Consider the following 27,654-nt stretch of genomic DNA (forward strand, 5'->3'; position numbering starts at 1 on the left):
GTGATATTTGAACAATGTCTTAAATCGTGAAAAAATAACCGTCCTCTAACAGGCGAGGCACTATCTGAAGATACCCATGCAACCACAATAAAGAAACCAATAACATGTCTTTATATTCAGCACTTATTTCTTCAAGAAGCAGTGCTTTTAGTGAGCCATAGTGAATAATATCATAATATAAAAATTCAAAACAATGTTGTCCAATACTTCCTGTGTAAGAATCTACACGAAGACTGTAGATGCACAAGTGTAAATTTAATACTTCGATTCCATAAAGCACATACTAACTACACCAGCAGCAAGCTGTATCAAATCAGGCATAAGGTACTTAAGAGCCGGTGCAAAATTTACCCAGCTGTTTGATAGGGGGAGCAGGGGATGGCCTAGTCTGCATATTTATTTTTGGATTTGGTTGGCGCAATGTTCCAGTTACTGCCGTGACAGGTAACTGATGCAAGCTGCCTGTCCGGCTTCCACTGCCTAGTGGCAGGCCACCACGTGCCTCCAGAGCATCATACTCCCGCCCATCATAATTTGCATCAAAGAATTTCTTGAACCATTGGAGGAACTCAAAATTGTCCTGAAATCTTCCTTTTATTAATTTATCTACTGGAATTACCTGAAAGAAAAATTTAACTGCACAAAGTATACATTTATAACTAATAATACCAGCTCAAAATTACACTGACAACAGGAAACTAACAATCCCGTACAGAATGGAAACAAAACTAATGAATACCAACGTAGCAGCACAAATATTTTTATCCTTCATTGTTAAGAAAGATTTTGCCCGAGACAGTCAGATTACAGTAAGTGCAACTCACGTTCTGAAAGAATACTTTTGTAGCCTAAGACTAACAAAAAAGAAAAAGCTCATTTTAAACAATGCCTAAGAAATCCATGTCATCCTACTCCCATTGTATATGCAATGGATAAATACTTTCAATTGCTTCCTTTTATAAATTTTCCAAGCAATTTACAATCTCTTCTTTTGATATTCCATTTCTTGTATCTTTCCTTCATAATTACACATAAAAAATTAGTCTTCATTAACTCACTTATGTTTGCTTTCTTCCTTGTGCCTTTCTGAAATTTCATATTTTGTCAGATCTATATAATAATTTGTTTGTCCAGTTCCTCTGAACATGCACGGCTTATCCAAATGTATGCATAAATCAATGAAATCTTAAGACACAAAACAAAGAAACAGTGAACACTGTTAAAATATAAAACATTTTGGATAGCAAATCTGTAAGTAAATGTGTGTTATGCATAGTAACACATACAACAACCTTTGGTAAAATTAAAAGCACGGAAGGTTACATTAAGAGTGCAATGGGAATGTCACAGTTAAATGCAGAGAAGAGAGCAGATAGGTGGAAACAGTACATTGAGGGCCTCTATTGAGTGGGAGGACTTATCTGATGACATGATAAAAGAAGAAACAGGAGTCAACATGGAAGAGATGGAGGCTCCGGTAATTAGAACCAGAATTTAGAAGAATTGAAATCAAATAAGGCAGAAGGGATGGATAATATTCCATGGGAATTTCTAAAATCATTGGCGGTGGTGGTGGTGGTGGTGGTGGTGGTGAAGGAGCAATAAAACCATTATTCACATTGGCGTGTAGAATGTACGACACTGGCAATAAACCATCAAAGTTTTAAAAAATCGTACACCCAATTCCCAAGACTGCAAGAGCAGACAAGTGCAAGAATTATTCAACAATCTGCCTAACAGGTCATGCATCTAAGTTGCTGACAAGAATAACATTCAGGAATATGGGAGATAGAACTGAGGATCTGTTAATGATTATCAGTTTGGCTTTAGGAACGGTAAAGGCACCGGAGAGGTGATTCTCATGTTGCAGTTGATAATGGGAACTACACTAAAGAATATTCAAGACATGTTCATATGGTCTGTCAACCTGGAAGAAGCATTCAACAATAAAAAAATGATGCAAGATGTTAAAAATACTGAGAGAAATAGGGGTAAGCTGTACGGAAAGACAGGTAATAGACAATATGTGAACCAATGACAGAAAGAAAAGAAAGGTTTAAGAGTCTAATTAAAAATCAAGGTGAAAGGATATATTAAGATTTGCTGATAACATTGCTATCCTCAGTGAGAGAGGTGATGGATGGAATGAATTGTGTAATAAGTACAGAATATGGACTGAGAGTAAATTCAAGAAAGAAGTAGCAGAAATGAGAACAGCAAGAAACTTAACACCAGGATTGGTGATCATGAAGTAGATGATGTAGATGATGATGATGATGATGATGACAACTTCTGGCACTTAGGCAGCAAAAAAACCCATGACGGATGGAGCGAGGAGGATATAAAAAGCAAACTAGTAATTGGAAAAAGGGATTTCCTGGCCAAGAGAAGTCTACTAATATCCAACAGGTCTTAAACCAAAGAAGAAAGTTCTGAGAATGTATGTTTGGAGCACAATATTGTTTGGCAGTGAGACATGGACAGTGGCAAAACAGGGACAGAGGAGAATAGAAGTATCTGAGATGTGGTACTACAGAGGAATATTTAAAATTATATGGTCTGATAAGATAAGGAATGAGGAGATTCACTGCAGAATAGATAAGTAAAGGACTGTGTGGAAAACACTGACAAAAAAGGGACAGGACGACAGGACATCTGTAACGACATCAGGGAATAACTTCTACTGTATTAGAGCGAGCTATAGAGGGTAAAAACTGTAGAGGATGACAGAGATTGGGGCACATCTAAATAACTGAGGATGTAGGTTGCAAGTGCTACTCTGAGATGAAAAAGTTGACAAAGGAGAGGAATTCATTGCAGGTCACATAAAACCAGTCAGAACACAGATGTTGATGGCTAAAAAACCTTTGTTGGATCCATAATAAGACGAAACTAAAATCTGATGACTTAACTACTCAATTTTTTCACTGTCAGATAAATTACAAAAATTCATTGATAAAAGTCCAAGGATGGTTATTGTAGTATAGACAGCCTAAGAAGATTCCTGACAGCTCACAGCATTGTAGCCGGCTTCTAATTACCATGTAGTAATGGTTGCATGCAAAAACAGTAACCATCTACAGAGCTGTGACAATGAGGCATTGCAATGGATGTTTACAAAATTACATTATGTTATTGTATGAGATAGGCCTGCAAAGGTTCTGCACCCAGTCCATTGCAACTGTCAGGGATTAACTTATGCCTACTCAACTAGACTATCTTTGAAAGATCACTCACTCACTCACACACCATTCCTTAACTGTAATTTTCTTCATAAGTAACTTTAATCACAATGTAAATTCAGAAAACTACTACATTATGGAGACAAACCACAATGAGCAGTTTCATATACCATGCATTAACTACGGAAAAGACCACAATGGATGGGTGCCTTAAACCTTTACTTTACATACCAATGTTCATTAGCAACCAAACAATGGAAATGCCAGCTTAGATTATCAACAATATTAGGAAAAGGATAGACTGCTACTTACTGTAGTAAAGCCATTGAGTTTCAGATGGGCATAACACAAAGACTGTTACACATTCTAGTTTTCGGCCAAAGTCTTCTCCAGCAAACAAGTTCACAGTCAGGCAAGCAAGCAAGCTCAACTTGCCCACACATGACTACTATCATCAGAAGCTCTAACTGCAATGTGGCCGTCATGTGACTAGTAATCTAGAGTGGGGCAGGAAAGGGGGAGGGATAGCAGAGGGTGAGGGAATGTGAAAAGGGAGGAGGTGATAGGACGAGGGGCAGAAACCATTGGGTGTAGGATGTGGAGAAAATAGCTTACTGTAGGGTGAGGCTGGGATAATTTCAGGAATGGGGAGTGTGTTGTAAGTACGACTTACATTTGCAAATTCAGAAAAGCTGCTGGTGGTGGAGGGCAGGATCCAGATGGCCCTGTTTGTGAAGCAGCAACTGAAATCAAGCATGTTGTGTTCAGCTGCATGTTGTGCCATAGGGTGGTCTACTTTACCCTTGGCCACAGCTAGGCAGTGGTCGTTCATCCTGTGGACAGCTGGTTGGTAGTCATACCCACCTAAGAAACTGTGCAATTGTTGCAGCAAGGCTGGTATATAACATGGCTGCTTTCACAAGTGGCCCGGGCTTTGATGGGGCCATTTAAGCCTGTGAAAGGACTGGAAAAGGAAGTGCTGAACAGGTGGACTGAGCAGGTCATGCACCTGGACCTTTGCCTGGGATTGGTTGGTTGGTTTAAAAGAGGGGGGAAGGGACCAAACTACGAGGTCATCGGTCCCTTGTTCCGAAGGAAACAATGCCACAAGGGTGAGAATAAGATAATGAGACTTACAACACAAAACCAAATGGAAGGAAAAACCACAACAAGTGAAGGGCAACAAACACTCAAATGGACAGAAGGAGACAAGAAAACCTTAAAGACACAAGAAACAAGTAGAACAGGTTAAAATAACAAAGCAAGTTACCATGGCTGGTTGACCATGACGATAAAAAGGAAAAAACCAGCCACTCTGTAACACATTAAAACCTCCACCCTGAAAGCACTAGGGTGGATGACACACAGGGTCAAAGGATGTGCTAAAACTTAGAGCAAATGATAGAACTCATCCTCACGAATAAAATGTAAAAATAAAGCTGCTGTTGAGGCATTGTTGCCCAACACCGAAGGTAGGGTGCTGGGAAAGTTAAAAGTCCGCCGCTGAGCAGATAAAAGTGGGCAGTCCAGCAAGAGATGGATGACTGTCATTCACGAGCCACAGCAATACCGAGGTGGGTACTCGCGACTGAGGAGGTAACCATGCGTCAGTCACGTATGGCCAATGCGGATCTGACAGAATCACCGAGTCCCTGCAAGAGGTGCGCACAGAAGTCTTCCACACATTCGTAGTTTCCTTAATAGCACGCAGCCTGGTGTGCGTACTGGTGTTATGCCATTCTGCCTCCCAATGCCACAAAACCTTGCGGCATAATACTGAATGCAGATCAGTTTCAGAGAAGCTGATCTCCATAAGCGGTTTCCGCATAGCCCATTTGGCCAGCCTGGCAGCAAGTTCGTTGCCTGGGATTCCGACACGAGCTGGAGTCCGGAAACACCACTGAACAATTGGACTGTTCCAGGGCATAGATGGACTCCTGGATGGTCGCTACCTAAGGATGATGAGGGTAGCACTAGTCGATACCTTGTAGGCTGCTCAAGGAATCAGTACACAGGAGAAATGACTCGCCTGGGCACAAGTGGATGTGTTAAAGACCACGAGACATGGCAGCCAGCTCTGCAGTGAAAACACTGCAGCCATCTGGTAAGGAGTGTTGTTCTATATGTCCTCCATGAACATAGGCAAAGCCAATTTGACTATCAGCCATCGATGTAAACCACTTCATGGCACCAGCACATGTCGAGAATCTACAGGAATTGACAGCAGAGAGTCGCAGGGTTAACGGAGTCCTTACGACCATGTGAAAGGTCCAGGTGAAGCCGCAGCCTAGGTGTACACCATGGAGGTGTTCGTGAATGAACCTCAAGTACAATTGGTAAAGGCGAGGACTCTAGTTTGGAGAGAAGGGATCGCACACAAACTGCAAATGGAAGCCCTGACCTGGGCCGCAGATGAGGGAGATGAACTGCTGTGGGTGGGAAAAGGAGACGATAATTCAGACGAGCAGAACTACAAATGAGTGCAATGTAACTGGAAAGCGATTGCGCACACCTAACCTTCAATGCAGGGACTCCGGTCTCCACCAGGACGCTGGTCACCAGACTTTTCCTAAAAGATCCTCCCGCTGGGTGAACGCCACAGTAGTGCACTGGGTCAAGTGAACTCAACACTGAGGGTGCTGCCGAACCATAAACCACACTCCCTTAGTCAAGGCGGGATTGAACAAGGGCTCTGTAGACCTGCAGCAGCGTAGAGTGATCTGCACCTCAGTGTTGCTCAGGCAGCGGAGGGCACTGATGTGATGTCAGCACTTCTGCTTAAGCTGACGAAAGTGAGGAAGCCAAACCAATTGGGCTTCAAAAACCAGTCCTAAAAATCAGTATGTCAGCCCTATGGTCATTGAATCGTCATTAAGGTAATGTTGTGGTTCCCGATGAATGGTATGACGCCGACAGAAGTGCATAACACACGACTTTGCAGGCAAAAACTGCAAACCGTGGGCTACAGCCCATGACTGCACCTTGTGGTGGCTCCCTTTAGGTGCCGCACAGCAACACCAGTTCTGGTGGAGCAGTACGAAATGCAGAAGTCTTCAGCATACAGAGAAAGCGAGATGGATGGCCCTTCAACTGCTGTGCACCATTAATGGCCACTAAAAAGAGAGAGACACTTAATACAGAGCCCTGCGGGGCACCATTCTCCTGAATAGGGAACTATGGAAGGCACCAACTTTGCCATGGAAAGTATGAAGCGACAGGAAATTGTTGATAAAAATTGGGAGGGAGGGCCTCCGAGATCCAACTCATATAATGTGGCAAGGATATGATGTCGTCAGGACGTGTCATATGCTTTTCGTAAATCAAAAAAGACGGCAACTAGGTGTTGGTGTCTGGAAAAGGCTGTTCGGATGGCAGACTCTTGGTACACAAGATTATCAGTGGTAGAGTGTCCTTGGCGTAAGCCGCCCTGACATGGACCCAGTAGGCCATGTGACTCCACGACCAACCCAACTGCCGACACACCATACGTTCCAGCAGCTAACAGAACGTTGGTGTGGCTGATGGGCCAACAGCTATCCACATCAAGCTGGTTTTTACCAGTTTTAAGTACCGGAATGATGGCGCTGTCAAGCCATTTCTCTGGAAAGATGCCATTGCACCAGATCCAGTTGAAGACGAGGAGATGTCGCTTATAGTCAGATGAGAGATGTTTAATCATCTGACCATGGATCCGATCTGGCCCAGGAGCTGTGTCGGGGCAATGTGCAACGACACTGAAGAGCACCCACTCTGTAAATGGGACGTTAAAAGGTTCACTGTAGCATGTAGTGAATGAGAGTACTTTTCTTTCCACCCGCTGTTTGAGGGTGCGAAAGGCTGGGGGGATAGATCTCCAATGCAGAAGCTCTAACATAGTGCTCAGGAATCACGTTTGCATCCGTAGATAACATGCCATTGATGTTAATGCCAGGGACACCTGTTGGGGTCTGGGACCCAAAAACATGTCTGATCTTTGTCCAAACTTGGGAAAGTGATGTATGGCACCCGATGATGGAGACATACCTCTCCCAACACTCCTGCTTCCGTCTTTTGATAAGCTGGTGAACGTGGGCACGGAGCCGCTTTAAAGCTATGGAGTGCTCCAGGCAAGGGTGCCACTTACGCTGCTGTAGAGCTCACCGACACTCCTTAATTGCCTCAGTGACTTCCAGTGACCACCACGGGACTTCCTTTTGCCAAGGGATTGCATTTTCCACTGCAGTAATGATTGTTGTAGTCACCTGCCCAACCATCACATCAATATTACCATGTGGGGGAGAGTCAATGGTGAAATATGTGGCGGCCCCGGGATTTAAGAGGCAGAGGTCAAACTGGCACAGTAAAGTTTCGACATCTCTGCCTCAGCCAGGAAGCATGGTGTCACCCCACAAGGTGTTATGACCATTAAAATCCCCTTAAAGTAGGAAAGGTTTAGGGCGTTGATCAATCAGTGCCTCTTATACATTCAGGGGTGCTGCACCATCTGGAGGAAGATGTACATTGTAGACAGTTATTTCCTGCATTATTCTGACAGCCACAGCTTCAAGAGGGGGTTGAAGGGGCACAGTTTCACTACATATTGAGTTTAGGACATAAATGCAAACTCCACCTGACACTCAATTATAGTCACTACAGTTCCTGTAATATCCCTTATAGCTGCAGAGGGCAGGGGTCTACATTGCCAGGAACTAGGTTTCCTGGAGGGCAATGCAGAGAGCAGGTGTAAAGCTTAACAGTTGCCGTAGCTCAGCCAGGTGGTGGAAAAAAACTGCTGCAATTCCATGGAACATTCAATGAGGCAGTTTATGCCTCGGGGTCACCTGCAGCCACCGACTTTTTGCCTCAGCAGTCTATATCCATTGTGTCTGAGGGTCTGGCGAGATCTAGGTCCTCAGCGGACACCAGACTCTCCACCTTATCCCCAGACGCCGAGATTGTAGGTAGCGGTGTTGTGGGTGCCACTGCAATTTCCTTGGTCTTTATGGGTCTTCTTTCTAGACTTTTCTCGCTGCTCCTTGGGTTTCTCTGCCTGGGAGGGCTTCACTGATTCAGTCTCCAGGACTATGACCAACTGCTTTTGGGCACTTCAGCCACTGGCGGGCGTAATCTTTCCCATTAGCAGAAACGTGGGAAGGGAGTGACCCCTTCCTGGCCATAGTAGCCAAAGAAGACTTATGGTTCTCTGATGGTTGGGGGAGCAGTGCTCCCAAGGTAAGTGGTGCGGCAGCATAAGGGGAGTAATGCCCCCCATCATCAAGTGGGCAGGTGTAGCCACCTTGCTCTGAGAGCTGAGTATTCCACGATTTTCCTCTCTTTTTGTAAAAACCTGCAGTCTGGCAAGCAAGGTGAATGGTTGGTTGGGGTTGAAGGGACCAAATAGCAAGGTCATCAGTCCTTTGTCTCAAATGTGGCCCATTCAGACAGTTTGACATGTCAGGAGAGTCGGAACGATAAAACGGGAAAGTCTAAAAAACGTAAAAGTGCAGTAGTATCGTCAATGGTAAAAACAACATAAGGGAAGTCAGCAAGAGAGCAACCCCAAGGCTATGTTAGAGGCAGTAAAGGCCCACCTCTGAAGCAGTAGAAGCAAGACCACCTGCTATTTAAAGTTGTTCAACTGCTAGAATGTAGAAGTGCGTTTGGGAAAAGGAGACTAACCAATTATAAAGAGTGATAAAAACAGAGTAAAAGGGAAAGAAAAGAGGATCTTGGCCAGGGAGGGGAGTCTGGAATCTCCAAACACAGCTTACAGTGGGAGACACCCCAACCCTCACAGCCCTGCCCCAACACCAGAGTGAGATTAAAAACCTTAAAACTGAGAATGAAAACCACTTTCACGGAGGAAACTGAGAAACAGTTCGACCATCCAGGAATAATCAGCCAACATTAAAGGTAAAATGCAGGGAAGACTGTATTTAGTACACAGAGCCAAAAGGAGGGGGCATTCCACCAAAATGTGGGCTACTAACTGGAAGGCTCCACAACTACAAAGTGGGGGTGGCTCATTACGCAAAAGAGAAACAAGGGTCAGCCTGGTATGGCCGATGCAGAGACGACACAGGGTGGTCGAGGCCTTTCGGGCGAGGCGGAATGAAGAACGCCACAGGACTGTGTCACCTTAATCGCACGAAGTTTATTACACAGTGAGGTAGTCTTCCAAGAGTTGGCCCATGATTGTGCGAAGTGGGATTTTTGATGTGAAGCCGTAAATCCGCAGCAGGAGGGGTTGCAGAGAATGGGGGGGGGGGGGGGGGGGTAAGTAACACCTCCCCCAGCCAAACAATTAGCAAGCTCATTAACCTGGGATACCCCACATGGCCAGGGACCCAAAGGAAGTCAACAGAACAAGCAGCACGGTGAAGATCAGCGACATGGTCATGGATAGCTGAGACCAAGGGATGGCGCGAAAAATACCAGTCAATAGCCAGAAGGCCACTCATTGAGTCCGTACATAACAAAACGCAGTTGTGTTAGGACTGTTTAATAAAGGTAAGGGCTTGGGAGATTGCCATCAATTCCACAGTAAACACTCCACATGCAGGTGGCAGGAGATGATTTTCTGTGCCAACAGAGGATGTGAAGGCATATCCTTCACGATCAGCAGATTTAGAGCCATCATCAGTGTAAAAAACAATAGCATCCCAAAACTACCATAAAATTTGGCGGAAGAAACAATGGAACACCATCGGGGAAATGGAATCTTTCGGACCTCGGCGGAGATCCATCCGAATTCAAGGCCGAGGAGTGAACCAAGGGAGAGTGTTGGGAAGGGAGTGTGGGAGACAGGACAAAGAAGGAAGCTGAAAATCATGGCAAAGAGACACAAGGTGGAGCCCAACCGGTAAACCCACCCGAGGGTGGGAATCAAGTGGGTGACGTCCATGGTCTGGGAACAGGATAGAACAGGAAGGATGAGTGGGAGAGGAACGGACAGCGATTGCATAAGAAACCAGAAGCTGGGACCGCCGAACAGAAAGGAGGGGGGGAGTCCAGCTTCAACCAGGAGACTCAACAGGGCTAGTAGGGAAAGCACCAGTGGCCAAACGGATACCACGATGGTGGATCGGATCCAGCAGTTGCAGTGTGGAAGGAGCAGACGACCATAAACTTGACAACCACAGTCCAAGCGAGACAGCACTAAAGCCTGATAAAGGCGGAGAAGGATGGAGTGGTCCGCACCCCAAGAAGTATGGGCTAGGGAGCAAAGGACATTGAGTTTACGGAAACACCCTACCTTCAGAAGTCTGATATGAGGCAGCTAAGTGAGCTTGTTGTTGAAAAGAAGACCCGGGAAACGGAACTGTGGGACTACAGGTAATCGTTGTGCATCGAGATAGAGCTCCTGATTGGGGTGGATCGTAGTACAGCAACGGAAGTGGACCACCCATGATTTTAAAGGAGAGAACTGGAGCCCATTTGAAAGGGTCCATGCAGAGGCACACCGTATAGCTCCCTGGAGCTGCCGCTCTGCAGAGGCCATCGAAGAGGAACTAACCCAAATGCAGAAATCATCCACATACAGAGCAGGGGCGACCAAAGGACCGACAGAGGCCACAAGTCCATCGATAGCAATGAGGAAAAGAAGTACACTCAATACCGAACCCTGTGGGATGCCATTCAGCTGGGTCCATGGGGAACTAAAAACAGTACCAACACGAACCCTGAATGACCGATGGAACAGGAACTGGCAGATAAACATCGGGAGTGGGCCCTGAAGACCCCACCGAGGAAATGTAAGTAAGATGTGATGGCGCCAAGCCGTTTCATAGGCCTTGCGAAGGTCGAAAAATACTACAACCAAATGGTGGCACTGGGAAAATGCCTGCCGAACTGCGGATTCCAAGTGAAGTAAATGATCGGAGACCTTCCCTCCCGGAAGCCACAATGGTAAGGGTTGGTCGGTTTGTGAGATTGAAGGGACCAGACTGCGATGGTCATCGGTCCCTTTTTCCAGAACTGCAAACACCCACACAGAATAAAAACAAAGAATGGAGACGACAACAGAAGACACAGGACAAGAAAGACGCAGACAGAGAGCAGACAAAACGAATTAAAATCACGCAGAGTGTGACAGTGGTTGGCTGACCATAGAGATAAAAAAGGAAAAGACAACCACCGAGAAACACACTAAAACTCAGTCCAAAACCTTAGGCCAAAGGCCAGGGGAAAAAAAAAAAAAAAAAAAAAAAAAAAAAAAAAAAAAAAAAAAAAAAAAAAAAAAAAAAAAACCACCGTAACTAACACTCAGATTACATGACAAAAACCCCCTGCTCAAATAAAACGCAAAACTAAATCTGCCATGGCAGTGTCATTTGTTAAAAGGGCAGGGAGCGTGTCAGGCAGCGCGAACGTCTGCCTGAACACAGCTAAATGGGGCACTCCAACAAAATGTGGACCACCGTCAAAACGGATCCGCAGCGACATAGAGGTGGGTCCTCACAGCACAATAAGTGGCCATGCGTCAACCTTGTGTGCCCAATGTGCAGCCGGCAGAGGACAACAGACTCCTTGCGAGAGACCCGCATGGATGACCACCACACAGTCGTCGTCTCCTTGATAGGAGTGACTTTGTTTGGCGTGGTCAGGTTGCGCCATTCAGTGTCCCAAAGTTGGAAAACTTTGCGGCGTAAGGTCGCTCGCAAATCAGTCTCCAGGAGGCCAATTTCCGGAAATGGTTTACTGGTGGCCTGTTTGGCCAGGCTGTCAACATGTTCATTGCCGAGTATCCCAACATGGCCTGGGGTCCACACAAAGACCATGGAGCGGCCGCAATGGGCAAGAGTATGGAGGGACTCCTGGACAGCCATCATCAGACGAGAGCAAGGGAAGCACTGGTCGATAGCTCGTAAACTGCTCAGGGAGTCGCTACAGATAACGAAGGACTCACCTGAGCAGGAGCGGATATACTCTAGGGCACAAAAGATGGCGACCAGCTAAGCAGTGAAAACGCTGCAGCCAGCCGGCAATAAATATTGAATATTGTTCGTAATGGTCCCCTAGAGTAAGAGCATAACCGACACGACCAGCAACCACCGAACCGTCAGTGTAAACAATGCCAGAGCCCTGATACGTGGCAAGGATGGAAAGAAAGCGGCGGCGGAAGGCCTCCGGAGGGACTGAGTCCTTCGGGCCCTGTGCCAATTCGAGCTGAAGGCAAGGGCTAGGCACACACCACGGGGGCGTACGCAGAGGGGCCCGGAAAGGAGGTGGAAGAGGAAAACCCCAAGCCCGGAGACAAGCTCTCCGACGCGGACCGCGATCGTACAACCCGACCGGGGCCGACGTTCTGGGAGATGGACGACTGACCGAGGGAACAGGAGACGACAATTAGGATGCCCGGGCAAGCTACAAACATGTACAGCATAAGCAGCCAGTAAACGTTTGCACTGTAACTGCAGTGGAGGGACACCTGCCTCCAAAAGAAAGCTGTTCACAGGGCTGGTCTGGAAAGCACCAGTGGCAAGTCATATCCCGTTGTGAAAGATTGGGTCCAGCACCCGCAATGCAGAAGGGGATGCTGAACCATAAGCCAGGCTCCCATAATCCAGACGGGACTGGATTAACGCCTGGTAGAGCCGTAAGAGGGTAGAGCGGTCGGCGTCCCAGCTGGTGTGGCTCAAGCATCGCAGAGCATTAAGATGCCACCAACACATCTGTTTAAGCTGCCGAACATGTGGGACCCAAGTCAACCGGGCATCAAAAACCACACTCAAAAACCGATGTGTGTCCACCACAGCAGAAAGTTTGCCGGCAAGGTAAATCCGCAGCTCAGGGAGAACTGTTCGTCGCCGGCAGAAATGCCTAACACAGGTCATGGCAGCTGAAAACTGGAAGCCATGCGCTACAGCCCAAAACTGCACCTTGCGGATAGCGCCCTGCAGCTGACGTTCAGCAGCTGCAATGCCAATGGAGCTATAGTAGAGGCGGAAGTCGCCAGCATACAAGGAAGCTGAGACAGACCTTCCCACTGCCGCAGCAAGCCCGTTAATTGCAATTAAAAACAGGCAAACACTGAGGACTGATTCCTATGGTACCCCGTTCTCCTGAACTCGGGAGGAACTATGGGAGGCCGCGACTTGCACGCGGAAAGTACAATGCGACAGAAAATTTCGTAGGAAAATCTGCAGTGGACCCCGAAGACCTCAACATGACGCGTAGAGAGGATGTGATGGTGCCATGCCGTATCGTACGCCTTCCGCATGTCGAAAAAGACGGCGACAAGGTGCTGATGGTGGGCAAAGGCCGTACGGATGGCTGACTTCAGGCTCACCAGATTGTTGGTGGCAGAGCGGCCTTTATAGAACCCACCCTGAGACGGAGCCAGAAGGCCCCGAGACTCAAGTACCCAACTCAACCGCCAGCTCACCATGCGCTCCTTAATGGAGTGGAAGGCCAGCGGGTAATTCACAGAAGCGGAACTGAGAGCAAAACGGTCTGCTAAGTGGTTTGCAATGAGCTCAGGGTCAGAACAAACTGTTCCATTCAGTGACAGGGCAGAGGCATCTAATCTTGGCCCAGACCTGCGATGGAGAGATATGGAGGCCAATGGTGGAGACATACCGTTCCCAGCACTCCTGCTTGTGTTGGCGAATGATGCGGCGTGCCTGCACACGGAGCCGTTTAAAGGCAATAAGGTTTTCTAAAGATAGATGCCGCTAGTGACGCTGGAGCGCCTGCCTGCAATCTTTAATCGCCTCGGCGATCGCAGGCAACCACCAAGGCACTCTCGTCCGCCGAGGGGACCCAGAAGAACAGGGAATGGCAGATTCTGCGGCAGTAACTATGTCAGTGCTGACCAAGTGAACCACCGCATCAATGGCTTCATTAAAAAGAGGCGCAATAGCGGCCATGGAGGAGAACAAGTCCCAGTCAGCCTTATTCATAGCACATTTGCAAGGGCACCAAGAGGAGTGACGCTGTGCAGTGACAGAAAGATCGGAAAGTGGTCACTGCCACACAGGTCGTCATGCACACTCCATCGGACAGACGGTAAGGGGATAGGGCTGCAGATCGAAAGGTCGATGGCTGAGTATGTACTATGCGCCACACTGAAATGTGTGAAGGCACCATCATTTAAAATGGAAAAGCCGAGCTGTGTCAATACATGTTCAACAGTGGCACCTCGACCTGTTGCCGCTGACCCACCCCACAGAGGGTTATGGGCATTTAAGTCGCCCAGTAACAGGAAAGGTGGCGGCAATTGGGCTATCAGCTCAGCCAGGACATGCTGTGGGACATCACCATCCAGTGGAAGATAAAGACTGCAGATAGTAAACAGCCTGTGGCATCCACACCTGGACAGCGACAGCCTCTAAAGGTGTTTGTAGAGGGACAGACTCTCTGTGAAGGGAGTGAAGGATGTAGATGCAGACACCACCAGATACCCTTTCATAACCGGCCCAGTTTCTATAATAACCCTGATACCCACGGAGGGCTGGGGTTCACATTGCCGGAAACCAAGTTACTTGGAGAGCAATGCAGAGGAAAGGGTGAAGGCTGATAAGTTGTCGGAGCTCAGCAAGATGGTGGAAGAAACCACTGCAGTTCCACTGGAGGATGATATTGTCCACGGCTGAGAAAGGCGTGAAGGGACTGGGGAGGCAGATTACGCCACTGGGTCACTTGCTGCCACTGGTTCAGTACCCGCGCGACCGACATCCGTTGCGTCGGAGGGTCCGGCGAGATCCAGGTCTTCAGCAGACGCCAGACGCTCAACCTCATCCTCCGACGTTGAGCTTGTAGGAAGCGGTGGGACGGGTGCCACTGCAATGTCGGGATTCTTGGGAACCTTTTTCTTCTTCTGCGTCTCGCGTTGTGTCTTCAGTGGTTCAGGCTAGGAGGGCTTCACTGGGTCAGTCTCAGGAACAGACGACGACCGTGAGGCCCTACAACCAGCAATCGGTGGTTGTTTCAGCCACGTGCGGGTGTCCGCTTTTCCGCTGGTCGGAACTTGCGAAGGGAGGTCCCCAAGGGACCCCTTCCTGGCAAGAGGAGCCGAAGAAGTCTTACGCTTCTCCAGCTGGGAAGGGGGAACTGATGTCCCCGATGGTTGGGGGAGGGGGGGCTCCTGAAGTAGATGGAGCATTAGCAACAGGGAGTGAAGTGCCCCCACCATCAAGGGGGCAGGTGTGGTCCTTCGACTCAGAGCTGACTGGAAGTGTTGCAGCTGATGGAACTGTTGCAGGAGTGACAGTGGCAGCATAAGAAGACACCATGCGCACGGGATGAAGCCGTTCAAATTTCGGTTAGCCTCCGTGTAGGTCAGTCGGTCCAGGGTTTTTATTTCCATTATTTTCCTTTCCTTCTGCACAATCGGACAGTCCGGCGAGCAAGGGGAATGGTGCTCTCCGCAGCTGACACAGATGGGAGGCGGAGAACATTGAGCATCAGGATGGGATGGACGACCACAATCGCGACATCAGGCTGGAAGCACAGCGTGAAGACATATGGCCAAACTTCCAACACTTTGAGCACCGTATTGGGGTAGGGATATATGGCTTTACATCACAACAGTAGACCATCACCTTGACCTTCTCAGGTAATGCGTCACCCTCGAAGGTCAAGATGAAGGCACCAGTGGCAACTTTATGATCCCTCGGACCCCGGTGGACACGCCGGACGAAATGGACACCTCGTCGCCCTAAGTTTGCGCGCAGCTCGTCATCTGACTTTAAAAGGAGATCCCTGTGGAAAATAATGCCCTGGACCATATTTAAGCTTTTATGGGGTGTGATAGTAACTGAAACATCCCCCAGCTTCTTACAAGTGAGCAACACCCGTGACCGCGCAGAGGATGCTGTTTTTATCACGACTGAACCGGACCGCATTTTGGACAAGCCCTCCACCTCCCCGAACTTGGCCTCTAAATGTTCTACAAAGAACTGAGGCTTCACAGATACAAAGGATTCACCATCAGCTCTGGTACAGACGAGATACCGGGGTGAATACGTTTCATTGTCATTCATAGCCTTTCATTCCTCCCATGGTGTGACCAGGGAGGGGAACGATTTGGAGTCATACACATTAGTTTTAAAATGAGCCCTCAAACACTTAGAGACTGCTGGTGGCAGCACGAGATGATTTGCCACGCTTCATTGCGTGTCATCCACCCTGATGTCACCTACTCCAACCAAGGGACCTCCCCATAGGCGCGACCCAGCCACAGCAAGGGCCACCTGGCAGGATGGCCATTGCCGGGAGTCCTGATGCCCCAGAGAGATGGGCATCTACTCCTTGGCACACATGGAGAGTAAATGGTGCAGGCATCAGTAGAGCGATCCATGAGTTGTCAGGGGGCTACAACCAACAGGGTACATGGCAGCCCCACCAAACGGACTAGCTACCATGCCGGATGTTAGGTGACATGTGGTCCATGGTCGCCGTCAGTGCAGAAAGCGGCAACTGCACAGCGCATGGCAGAAAGTGCACGCAGGAACGTATCCATGCCCAAGAGATGGAGAGCGGACAGGACTGCAATGCAACGACGAATAAGCTGGTGAAAGGTCTGACCGCAAGATGGACACAATGCACCAAGTAAGGCGCCCTTCCCCAATCTGCTTGCTCTTCGGAAGAATTTTGAGATATGGAGGTCAAACACGACAGGGGGCCCTCACATAAGACCGAAACTTTTGAGACTCCTTTTAGTCGCCTCTTACGACAGGCAGGAATACCGCGGGCCTATTCTTACCCCCAGACCCGGGGAGGGGGGGGGGGGGGGGTGTACTGGTAAGGGGACAATAGATCTCGAGGACCCAAATTGAGCTGACGGGCTACCATCCATTCAAGTAACTTGCAAACGACATTTGTCAGACTGATTAGCCGATAGCTTTTGACAAACAGAGGGTACTTACCAGGCTTAAGGACAGGAACCACGATGCTATCCCTCCCTGAGAAGGGAAGTCACCCTGGAGCCAAATACGGCTTAACACCCGGAGAAGATGCTGCCGTTGTGGAGCTCTGAGATGTTGAAGCAGTTGGTTATGAATGGAGTCTGGGCCAGGGGCCGTATCATGAGAAGAAGAAAGTGCGGGAAGGAGTTTCCATTCAGTAAAAGGTTTGTTGTAAGATTCTGACTGACAAGGGGTAAAACATAAGGCGGAAGCTTCGGCCCACTGTTTCTGGTGAAGGAAAGCAGCCAGATAGGAGGCTGATGCTGATGCAAAATGGGTCAAAAGATGTTCCGTGAGAGTCATCGGGTCCGTGCAAAGGCCATCCAGGAGGTGAAGGCCTGGGAGGGTGTACTGCCGATGGCAACCTTTGAGTGAGCGAAGTGTAGCGCATACCCGTGACTTAGGGACAGTAGAACCGAGGAAAGAAACAAAGCGTTCCCAACACATCCGTTTGCTCTGTTTGATTAAGTAATGGGCTTTAGCGCAAAGGCATTTAAAGGTAATGAGGTTGGCAACGGATGGGTGCCTCTTAAGGTGTTGCAAAGCTCGACAGCAAGCATGGATGGCAATGGCCGTACTCCACCACGGGACTTGCCGGTGGTGAAATGGTCCAGATGAGCACGGTACAGCAAGGCTAGCAGCGTGAACAATCACGTCAGATACGTCACGTAGGACGTCATCAATACAACCCGACAAAGAGGGAGAAAACACGACCTGTGCAGTGTACAGAGGCCAATCGGCGCGTAGGAAAGACCAACGATGTAACCTGTCCATCAGTGAGCGGAAAGGGAGCGAGAGAATCAACAGGAAATGATCACTATCACAAAGGTCGTCGTGTGGCGACCAGTGCAATGAAGGGAGGAGGGAGGGAGAAGAAAGAGAAAGATCAATGGCAGAAAAGGTACCATGACCGGACCTAAAATGAGTTTGAGAGCCATCATTAAAAAGACACAAGTCATGGTCTGCACGAAACTGGTTTATGAGAAGACCTCGTCTAGATGGAAATGCACTGCTCAACAAGGGAAGATGAACATTAAAATCCCCGAGGAGGAGGAAGGGAGAAGGAAGTTGCTGAAGAAGAGCAGTTAAGGCAGCAGGTGTAAGAGTCCTGTCAGGGGGGAGATAAAGATTGCAAACTGTGACCTCAGAATCCAGGTGGACCCTAACAGCAACCGCTTCCAATGTAGTTTGAAGAGGAATCCACGTGCTACCAAAGTCTGTATGGACCAACGTACAAACACCACCAGAGGCCCGCAGGGGGCCAACCCGATTTCAACAGAAAGCACGGAACCTGCGGAAGGTTGGTGAGTGATCAGTAAAATGAGATTCCTGTAGAACCACGCAAGCTGCAGAGTAAGACGAAATAATGGATTTCAACTCCAGAAGGTGACGGTAATATTCATTACAATTTCATTGGATAACTACAGAACGATGATTCAAATGGGAGTTGAACAGGCTAAAGCCAGTCATGCCGCCAGGTCACTACCGGTCACCGACAAGCAGGGGGCGACATCCATGAACAACAGGTCAGAATCAGGTTGCGAAGCCAGGGATGGGACCTCTGGTGAAACCACAGGCTCCTTGTCTCGGGACTTATGTTTCTTCTTCTTCTTCTTCTATTGAGATCGAGGGGGGCTGTGCGGCATAAAGGAGCCAGCTGCAGCAAGATGGCGGGGGGGGGGGGGGGGGGGGGGCAGTTCGGGCGACCTGGGGTCCACAGACCATGGTTCTCACAGTTGTCGCATGGCAGCAGACCTTTGGCCTGGAAGGTGCCAGGAAGGGGTATGCCGGGAGGGGCGCGCTTGACCGGCAGACGCCAAAGAAGTGGGACACTTCGCTGTGTGGGGGGAGGGAGCGGCACCTGGAGGAGAGGGTGTGGGAACCGCAGGGGATGGGGGGAAGAGAAGGGTTCGGGACTGCGGTAAGGAAGAGGTGAAGGTGTAACTAAAGCAGAACTAGACGTCATGGACACAGGGTGAAGGCATGCATACTTCTTACGAGCCTCATTGTAGGTTAGACGACCAAGGGACTTATACTCCTGTACCTTCTTTTCCTTCTTATATATTGGGCAATCTGGTGAGCGTGGAGAATGATTGCCATGATAATTAAAACACACACACACACACACACACACACACACACACACACACACACACACACACACACGAGGGGGAACACACAAACTTTCCTCATGGAGTTGACATCCGCAGTCACCACAGAGAGGGGCCTGCAAACAGCGGGAAGACTTGTTTCCAAAACACAAGCACTTAAAACACCTCATAGGTGGTGGGATGTACGGCTTCACGTCACATCGATAAACCATAATCTTTACTTTCTCAGGGAGGGTATCCCCTTCAAAGGACTGGATAAAGGCACCAGTATCATAGCAGTTGTCCTTCAGACCCTTCTGAACACGCCAAACAAAGTGAACACCCCCCTCATCCGAGATTGTCCCGAAGTTCTTCATAAGTTTGATGGATGATGTCCCTGTGAAAAATCACACCTTGAACCATATTTAGAGACTGATTGGGTGGGGGGTGGGGGGGGGGGGGGGGGCGGAGGGTAATGGACACAGGAATTGCACCAAGATGGTTACAGGCACGAAGGGCCGCAGACTGGGCAGCTGAAGTAGTTTTGATCAACAACGAACATGACCGCATCTTGCTCAGTGTGTCCACTTCACCAAACTTGTCTTCAATGTGATCCACAAAAAATAAAAGTTTAGTGATGGTGAAGTATCCCCATCAGTCCTGGTGCAAACCAGATGGCGGGGGAAAGGTTTTGCCCCTAGCCGACGGGCCTGACCCTCCTCCCAGGGGTAGCCACGGAAGGGAAGGCCGAAGGGGCAGGAGAAGCAGCACTAAAACAATCAGTTCCACACAGAGAGATGGCCGCATAAGAACGGCCAGGACCTGTATGCGTTTCATTTGCATAGCGCCGCCCTGATACCACCCACTCCGACCAGGGGCTCTCCCCACGGGTGCCACCCAGCCACAGCAAGGGCCATCTGGCACAGCAGCCATTGCCTGAAGTTCCAATGCTCCAGGACGACAAGTAACCACTCCTAGGCTTACATGAGGAGGTAACAATTCAGGTATCAGAAGTGTGATCCCTGTGTGTACATGGGCCTCAACCAAAAGGGTACATAGCGACCCCACCACACGGACTGGCTACCGTGCCGGCTATGCACCCTAGCATCAGACGACGACGTGAAAGGAAAGGTGGAATGAACTAGCAGGGCACACATCGGAGATACTAGGTAAGGTGCTCTCCCCCAAATGGCTCACACTACAGAATAGAAATTTAGTAATGAGGTCAAACCCCAGAGGGGGACCAGGGAATGCCAGAAGGATGAGGTGATTATGCAACAAAGCCAATTGCAAAACCAACATAACCAGGAGGATAGTGGTGCCAATGTAAATAAGGACACCGAGAGAGAGAGAGAGAGAGAGAGAGAGAGAGAGAGAGAGAGAGAGAGAGAGAGAGAGAGAGAGAGAAGGGGAAGGAGCAAGAAGAGGAAAGGAGGGGAAGGGCAAGAACATGCAGCCCTGGAAAGAAGGAAGGCTGAAATAGCTCAGGGCCCTGTGCTCGCCATGCACAAACTCACAAAAGAACCGTGAGCCTCCTGCAGGGAAGGTGAATTGTGCTCTCCATAGTTTACACAGATGGGAGGCAGGGCACATGGATTATTGGGATGTGATAGATGTACACAATCTCGACATTTGACACTGGAAGTACAGCGTGAAGACATATGGCTGAACTTCCAGCACTTAAAGCACCGCTTCGGGGAGGGATATATGGCTTGACATCACAGCAGTAGACCATCACCTTGACGTTCTCGGGTAAGGTGTCACCCTCGAAGGCCAAGATGAAGGTACTGGTAGCAACCTGATTATCCCTCTGACCCCAATGGACGTGCCACACAAAATGAACACCTCGCTGATATAAACTGGTGTGCAGCTTGTCGTCAGACTCAAATGAAGGTCCCCGTGGAAGGTAATACCCTGGACCATATTTAAGCTCTTATGTGGCGCAATGGTAACAGAAACATCCCAACTTGTTATAAGTGAGTAAAGTCCGTGACTGGGCAGAGGATGCTTTTTTTTATCAAGACTGACCCAGATCGCATTTTGGACACGCCCTACACCTCCCCAAACTTATCCTCTAAATGATCTACAAAAAACTGTGGTTTCATCTTGTACATACGAGGTACTGGGGTGAATAAGGTTCGCTGCCTTCCTTAGCCTGGTGTGGCCAGGGAGGGGAATGATTTACTGTTGTACTTTCTTGCATTGTACTGAGACACTGAGCGCGTAGAGACTGCTACTGTTTGATCACCGGCAAGTGATGACGTAGTATGCTTCATTGTGCGTCATCCACCCTGATGCCACCCATTCCGACCAACGGCCCTCACCACAGGCGCCACCAAGCCGCAGCAAAGGCCACCTGGCAGAATGGCCATTGCTGGGAGTCCTGATGCCCCAGGATTACGGGCATCTACTACTTGGCATAAGTGGGGAGTTAACGGCACAAGGATCAGCAGAGTGGTCCCTATGTTGTCAGGGGCTACAACAAACAGGGTACATGGTGGCCCCACAACAACGGACTGGCTACCGTACTGGATATGAGGTGCAAAGAAGTCCATGGTCATCGTTGGCACTAAAAGTGACACTGCATAGTACATGGTGGAAAACGCACCCAGGAAGGCGTGCTCGCCCAAGAGATGGAGAATGAGCTGGACTGCAGAGCGACGACAATAAAGTGGAGTAAAGATATCAAGGCACGATGGACACGATGCACCCTTCCTCAATTGGTTCGCTCTTCGGGAAAATTTTGAAAAATGGAGATCAAACCCTACAGGGGACCATCACATAAAGGCCAAAATGTGAGAGACTCCTTTTAGTTGCCTCTTACGACAGGCAGGAACATCTAGGACATATTCTAATCCCTGGACCTGCAGGAGGGAGGCCTGGGATTAGGAGGCTGGGTGGGCAACAGAACACCCCTTTCCGAGGTGTGGGAAGGATGTTTGATAGTATATCCATCATTTCAGGGCATCATGATTGATAATCAGAACCCTAACAAAGAACGAGGTTCAGTTGTTCAAGTCCAGAATCATGTTGGGTGACAAAGAAGACACACTTTTGTAGTTGGCTCTTCAGGGTAGCGGGACGATTAGGATTGTGTGGGGACATGACATGAGTAATTGTTTGCGGACTAGGTATGGGGGATAGCGCGTATTTGTGAAGGCCTTGGTGAGACCTTCTGCATATTAAGAAAGGGAGTTCTTGTCACTGCAGAGAAGTCATTCCCACATGGCAAGACTGTGTGGGAGGGATTTTTTGATGTGGAAGGGATGGCATCTGTCAAAATGCAGGTACTGTTGGTGGCTGGTGGGTTTTAACACGGACAGAAGTGTGGATGCAGCCATCAGAGATGCAGCCATTAAGATCTAGGAATGGTGACACACTGGGCTGCCCAGAATCAGATGAAGCAGATGGGAAAGAACATGTTGAGGTTGTGAAGGAATGAGGATATGGTGTCTTGGCCTCGAGCCCAGATCATGAAGATATCGTCAATGAACCTGAACCAGACCTGGAGTTTGGGCTGGCTATGAAGTCTTCCTCCACATGGTCCATAAACAGGCAGAGCTGAGTGCTATGGGGGTGCCCAGGGTTGTGCTGCAGATTTGTTCGTATACCTCCTCTTCGAAGGAGATGTAGTTATCCCTGTTTAAGGCCTTAGGATCCACCCAGAATCTGTCCCCTAAATCCATTTCCCTCATCACCCCTAAACACCTCACACACACACCTTTTACACGCACCCCCAAAATTCACAAACCCAACAATCCTGGATGACTCACTTTAGCTGGTCAGTGTGCTCCCAATGAAGGATTTCAGTCTTCATTGACCAACACCATCTATCTATCTGTAATCTAGCCTCCCATGTCAAAGATACCAACTGCTTCCTCCACCATCCCCACCCCTTTACCTCCTGGGTCCCTACTGGTCACTTGACACCACCTCCCTATACACTAACATCTCTCATGCCCATGGTCTTGCCGCAACTAAACACTACCTTTCCCAATGTCCTTCAGACTCTGAATCGCTACCTCATTCATATAACTAACTTCATCCTAACACAGAACTACTACTCCTTTGAAGGTAAAGTATACAAACAAATCCATAGCACAGCCATGGGCACCTGCGTGGCATCATCCTACGCTAACCTGTTTATGGGCCACCTAGAGGAAACCTTACTAGCTTCCCAAAACCCCAAACCCCTGGTCTGGTTCAGGTTCATAATGATATCTTCATGCTATGGACTTCAGGACAAAACATCACAATCTCAACAACTCTTCCAACGGCTACATCCAGTCCTCAATTCACCATACCACCTTCCTAGACGTAAACCTTCTCCGCTCTGATGGCTGCATCCACACCTCTGTCAACATTAAACCCACCAACCACTGACAGTATGTGCATTTTGGCAGCTGCCATCTCTTCCACACTCAAAAGTCTCACCCATATGCCGTGTCACCCAGGGACAGTATCTGCAGCGACAAGAACTCCCTTTCCCAGTATGCTAAAGGTCTCAGTAAGGCCTTCACAGACCAGCACTATCCCTCCCACATCTAGTCCGCAAACCGACTTCCTGTACAACTCCCCCCTCCCCCGGGGGCGGCTAGAAAAGCATACCCTCTCTGTCACCCAATACCACACCAAACTGGAACAACTAAACCACATCTTTCATCAGAGTTTCCATTATCCATTACCCTGCCCTGAAATGAGGGACATCCTACTCAAGATCCTTACCACCACTCCTGAAGTGGTGCTCCATTGCCCACACAACATCCACAACAAAGTAGTCTATCCCTATGCCATTTCCAATCCCAACCTCTTGCCACAGGGGGCATATCTCTATGCCTTTGCATTTATCACCGGCTCCCTTTTCACATTCCCTCACCATCTTTGTGTGCTACCCCCTGCCAATATACCCACCTGTTCTTTCCTCTTTCCTGCATCCCGTCTTCCACCCCACTTCCTGAAGCTGCAACTCTCAGAGTTTAATCCCTGCATGCCCCACAATACAGCACTCTCCTCTCACCACCTATACCCTGCTATCCCTCCCCTTTCTCTGTCTCACTCCAGATTGCTATTCATGTGACAGTCACAATCTTTTCGGAGCTTCCACTGGTTGCACTCGTGTGCACATTTGCTGAATAAAGCTTTGGTCAAAAGCTATAATGTGTAATAGTCTTCTCGTTGTACCTGTCGGCAGCTCAACGGATAATTTTTACTGTGAGTAGCAATCTATCCTTTTCCTAATATCTTTTGTTAGCAAACAGCTGCTATAAAAATATTGTTTATGAATTTAATATCTGACTGCACTGGATTCTGCACAAGTACAGTTTTAACAAAGTATAAATGAAGAAATTTGCACCTAGCTATTCCTAACTGCACAATGAAAGTTTTTATTGAAGCCTTGATAATTGTTACACGTGGACTGTGTCACCCCCCTCCCCCCATCACAAGCTGCAGCATCTACCAGCTACACCAATCAAGTGGAAAATTGCATCCCCCTTAATCATCAACACTACACGTCAGTAGGGTACGAAAAGTTACAGTAGGATGTAAATAATCAAGGAGTGAAGGCAACAATTCACAAAATTGCAGACATACACTCACACCCCCCCCTCCTCCTCCTCCAAAAAGGATTCTTAGCACAAAAGCTAGTGAAGTATTTTTTTTTTGTGCATCTCTAAATTCCAACTGTCTGGATTAAAACACTGTATATCAACTGTCTCTATCATAACATATCACTGTATCCTTGCATAAGAATGTCCAAATCCCTACCGTATCATCCTGATTTGAATTTTCTAAATCTGAAAGGAACAGAATAATTTGTTTAGCAAGTTCATACCCTATTCCCTTCTCCAGCCCTGTCCAACTCTACTAAAATTCCATCACTAATACCTACATGTGAATGGAAATTAACTTTGCTTTTTGTTAATCTTTATCATTCACAAACTGGATCTACCACAACATAACATATTCCACATTATGTGACTAAATAAGCAACACCACTGTACAATTTAGAATTAAAACTTTACATAGTGATGTCTGAAGGAACATTCTGAGATGATATGGCTTCATATACAAATAACATAACTTAATAATTTGCTTACGAACTGCAAGGACTGAATGCAAGACAGTGATCGTGAGCCCAACCTGACACTTCAGCTGTAGTGAGAGTGATTTTCAGTGGAGCTAGAATCCCAAATTAGGTGGATACACGATAATATGGTCCCGAGTTAGTGAAGACAGATAATTTGAAATATTATGTTAGGCTAACAGACTGATCTGTAGCATAGCCTAACGATGCTGTATGTGCCCTGTTTACTGCAAATGTCATAAAAATTGAAACTGCAATGTAAATTCAGTGTACCTTTACAACATAATGGACAAGCCTCCAATGACTATTTCAATGCATCTTACGAATATAAATCTTACACAAACTACAGAGAAAACAATGGGGTTCCAGTATTTCACGTTTACCCCTAGAAAACCCTTGTGAAGTGTTACATTAACTATGACACCACACTAATGTCAAGTTAGCTTATAGCATAGGAACAGTTCGGTCTTAAAAAATTTGTCCCAAATCCTTTTATAAAATTAACATCAGGCAGTGTAACCTTTCTGCAGAAGAGCAAACGTTTGACTCTCTTTCAATATCCTCCTGCGACCTGCTTTTCATAGGTGGGTGAGGCTATTTCATTGAACATGGATGAGGCTACAACAGAAACTACTTTGCACCTGGTTTGCAACTTCTTTCTTACTTCAGAAACATTCAAGCACCACAAAACAATTTTTGTGTTATGTCACAATTTTTGAAGATTTCAAACAATTTACCTTATCAACTCCCATCTTTTTAAAGGCAGCCTGCAAAATTTTGAAGTTCTGGATATATTCATGTTCTAGATTCGTCTTGAATTTTATTCTTTTCATAATAACACTTCCTGTAGGAAACCAAAAATTATTTTAGCAATGTATACTTGTGATCCTTAATCACATGGCAAGTTCATTTAAATGGAAGTCAGTAACACTTATCCAACAACAATACCTGGAAATAGCATATCCATGAACTGACAATAGGCAGCGCCGGTACATAATTCCTCAATTTTCGTAAAACTCGACGCCAAGCAGTCATTTACCCAAGCCAACATATCATGTCGACTTAAGTTGTCTGCTGTTACGTTAGTCGAGTACACATTGACAGCCATCTCTCTGAAATGCAGAATTAATGTGACGATCATAGACACCACAGACAATACAAAAATACGATGCGTTTTATCGGTATTTAGCGGAATACCTTCCCGTAACTTCAAATTAATGTTACACGACATGTAAATAACTTTTGCACATTGAACGATCTGAGAAGAAAGGTAGACCAACAACACAATCCTCACAAAAACATGCAAAACTGCAAAAAGGATGAAGCTTTATCTGAGAGAAAAAAAAAAGAACATTTTATATAGGAAATCAAATCCGTTGCAACAAAGTGTACCGTGGAATCCATTAAAAATAACCATTTCTGCAGGTGTTCATGTGGTCTATGGAAAACTGTTCAGATTATGTGCACTAAAAAATTTCATATCTGTTTAAACGGAGAGATATAAACCAAGCGAGGGCATGCGACGAACTAAATGGATCTTGAGGAATTAGTCGAAATGTGAACACGAAGCACGGCAGGAAATCACAAAACTATTTTTTCCATATTCGTTACTACCAATCCCATACCAACCAGAATATTAAATAGGTAATTACGGAAGTATACCCAAGGAGCTGTCAATAACCTACAATCGAAAACTAAATTACTAATAGTAAACAAAAATTACGGTAAGGCTTTGTGTCTACTGTTTCAGACCAACGCATCACTCTCAAATAATCACTCAAAAAAAGCAATAACAACCGGCTTCCGTAATCTGTAAACCACACTGGATTCGAAAGGAAGAGTAACTGTCATATTCCTCGATCGCTGTTATCTACTGTCTTTCGTTCGTAAACACACAAAAATGAACCAATGGCTACGGGAAGTAAAAAACAGCGAAAAAACCGAGAGAGTCTCTAGCCATTACAATTACAATTTTATAAATTCAACCCACCTAACGTCTAAATACAGTTGCTTTCACCAACACCACGATGCCTGCCTCTTACAAGTTCTCTGACAACGTACTTGCAGCAGCACAGAGCACCTCTACTAGTAGATCTCTTTGGCCTACATGGTGGCGCTAGTTTAGTAGCAACATAATGATTCTCCCATCATTTGTGTCAACAGCCAGCGGCCGATGTAAATACTATATTACTAATTTACAAAAAATTAAATTTCAAATTTGTCTTTTTAGGCGGAATATCAAGATAATGACAAAACATGGGAGTAATTCTCCGACACATCAATATTATGGTCGATTCTCAATGACACAGTGTTGTAGATCAAATGGCAATAAATTGATCTGACTTCTTTGAGGGATTGTTACATTGAAATTGGTAAGAGTGATAATGAGGCCACTGCAGCAATAATCA

The 27,654-nt window shown here is 47.2% G+C and overlaps 1 protein-coding gene across 1 annotated transcript in view; it reads right to left on the reverse strand.

The window, feature by feature from the left end:
* LOC124798239 (microtubule-associated protein RP/EB family member 1) overlaps window positions 1-27,355 on the reverse strand; it is a 59,689-nt gene extending 32,334 nt beyond the window's left edge. The window contains exons 1-3 of the mRNA XM_047261553.1: window positions 27,237-27,355; window positions 26,195-26,358; window positions 25,984-26,090 (exon numbers count right to left, since the gene is read on the reverse strand). Coding sequence (XP_047117509.1) covers window positions 25,984-26,090; window positions 26,195-26,354 — 267 coding nt within the window. The 5' untranslated portion in view covers window positions 26,355-26,358; window positions 27,237-27,355. The remainder of the gene's footprint in view (window positions 1-25,983; window positions 26,091-26,194; window positions 26,359-27,236) is intronic.
* Window positions 27,356-27,654: the final 299 nt, after the last annotated feature.

The sequence above is a fragment of the Schistocerca piceifrons genome, chromosome 5, assembly GCF_021461385.2.
Source record: "Schistocerca piceifrons isolate TAMUIC-IGC-003096 chromosome 5, iqSchPice1.1, whole genome shotgun sequence".
Lineage (NCBI taxonomy): Eukaryota > Metazoa > Arthropoda > Insecta > Orthoptera > Acrididae > Schistocerca > Schistocerca piceifrons.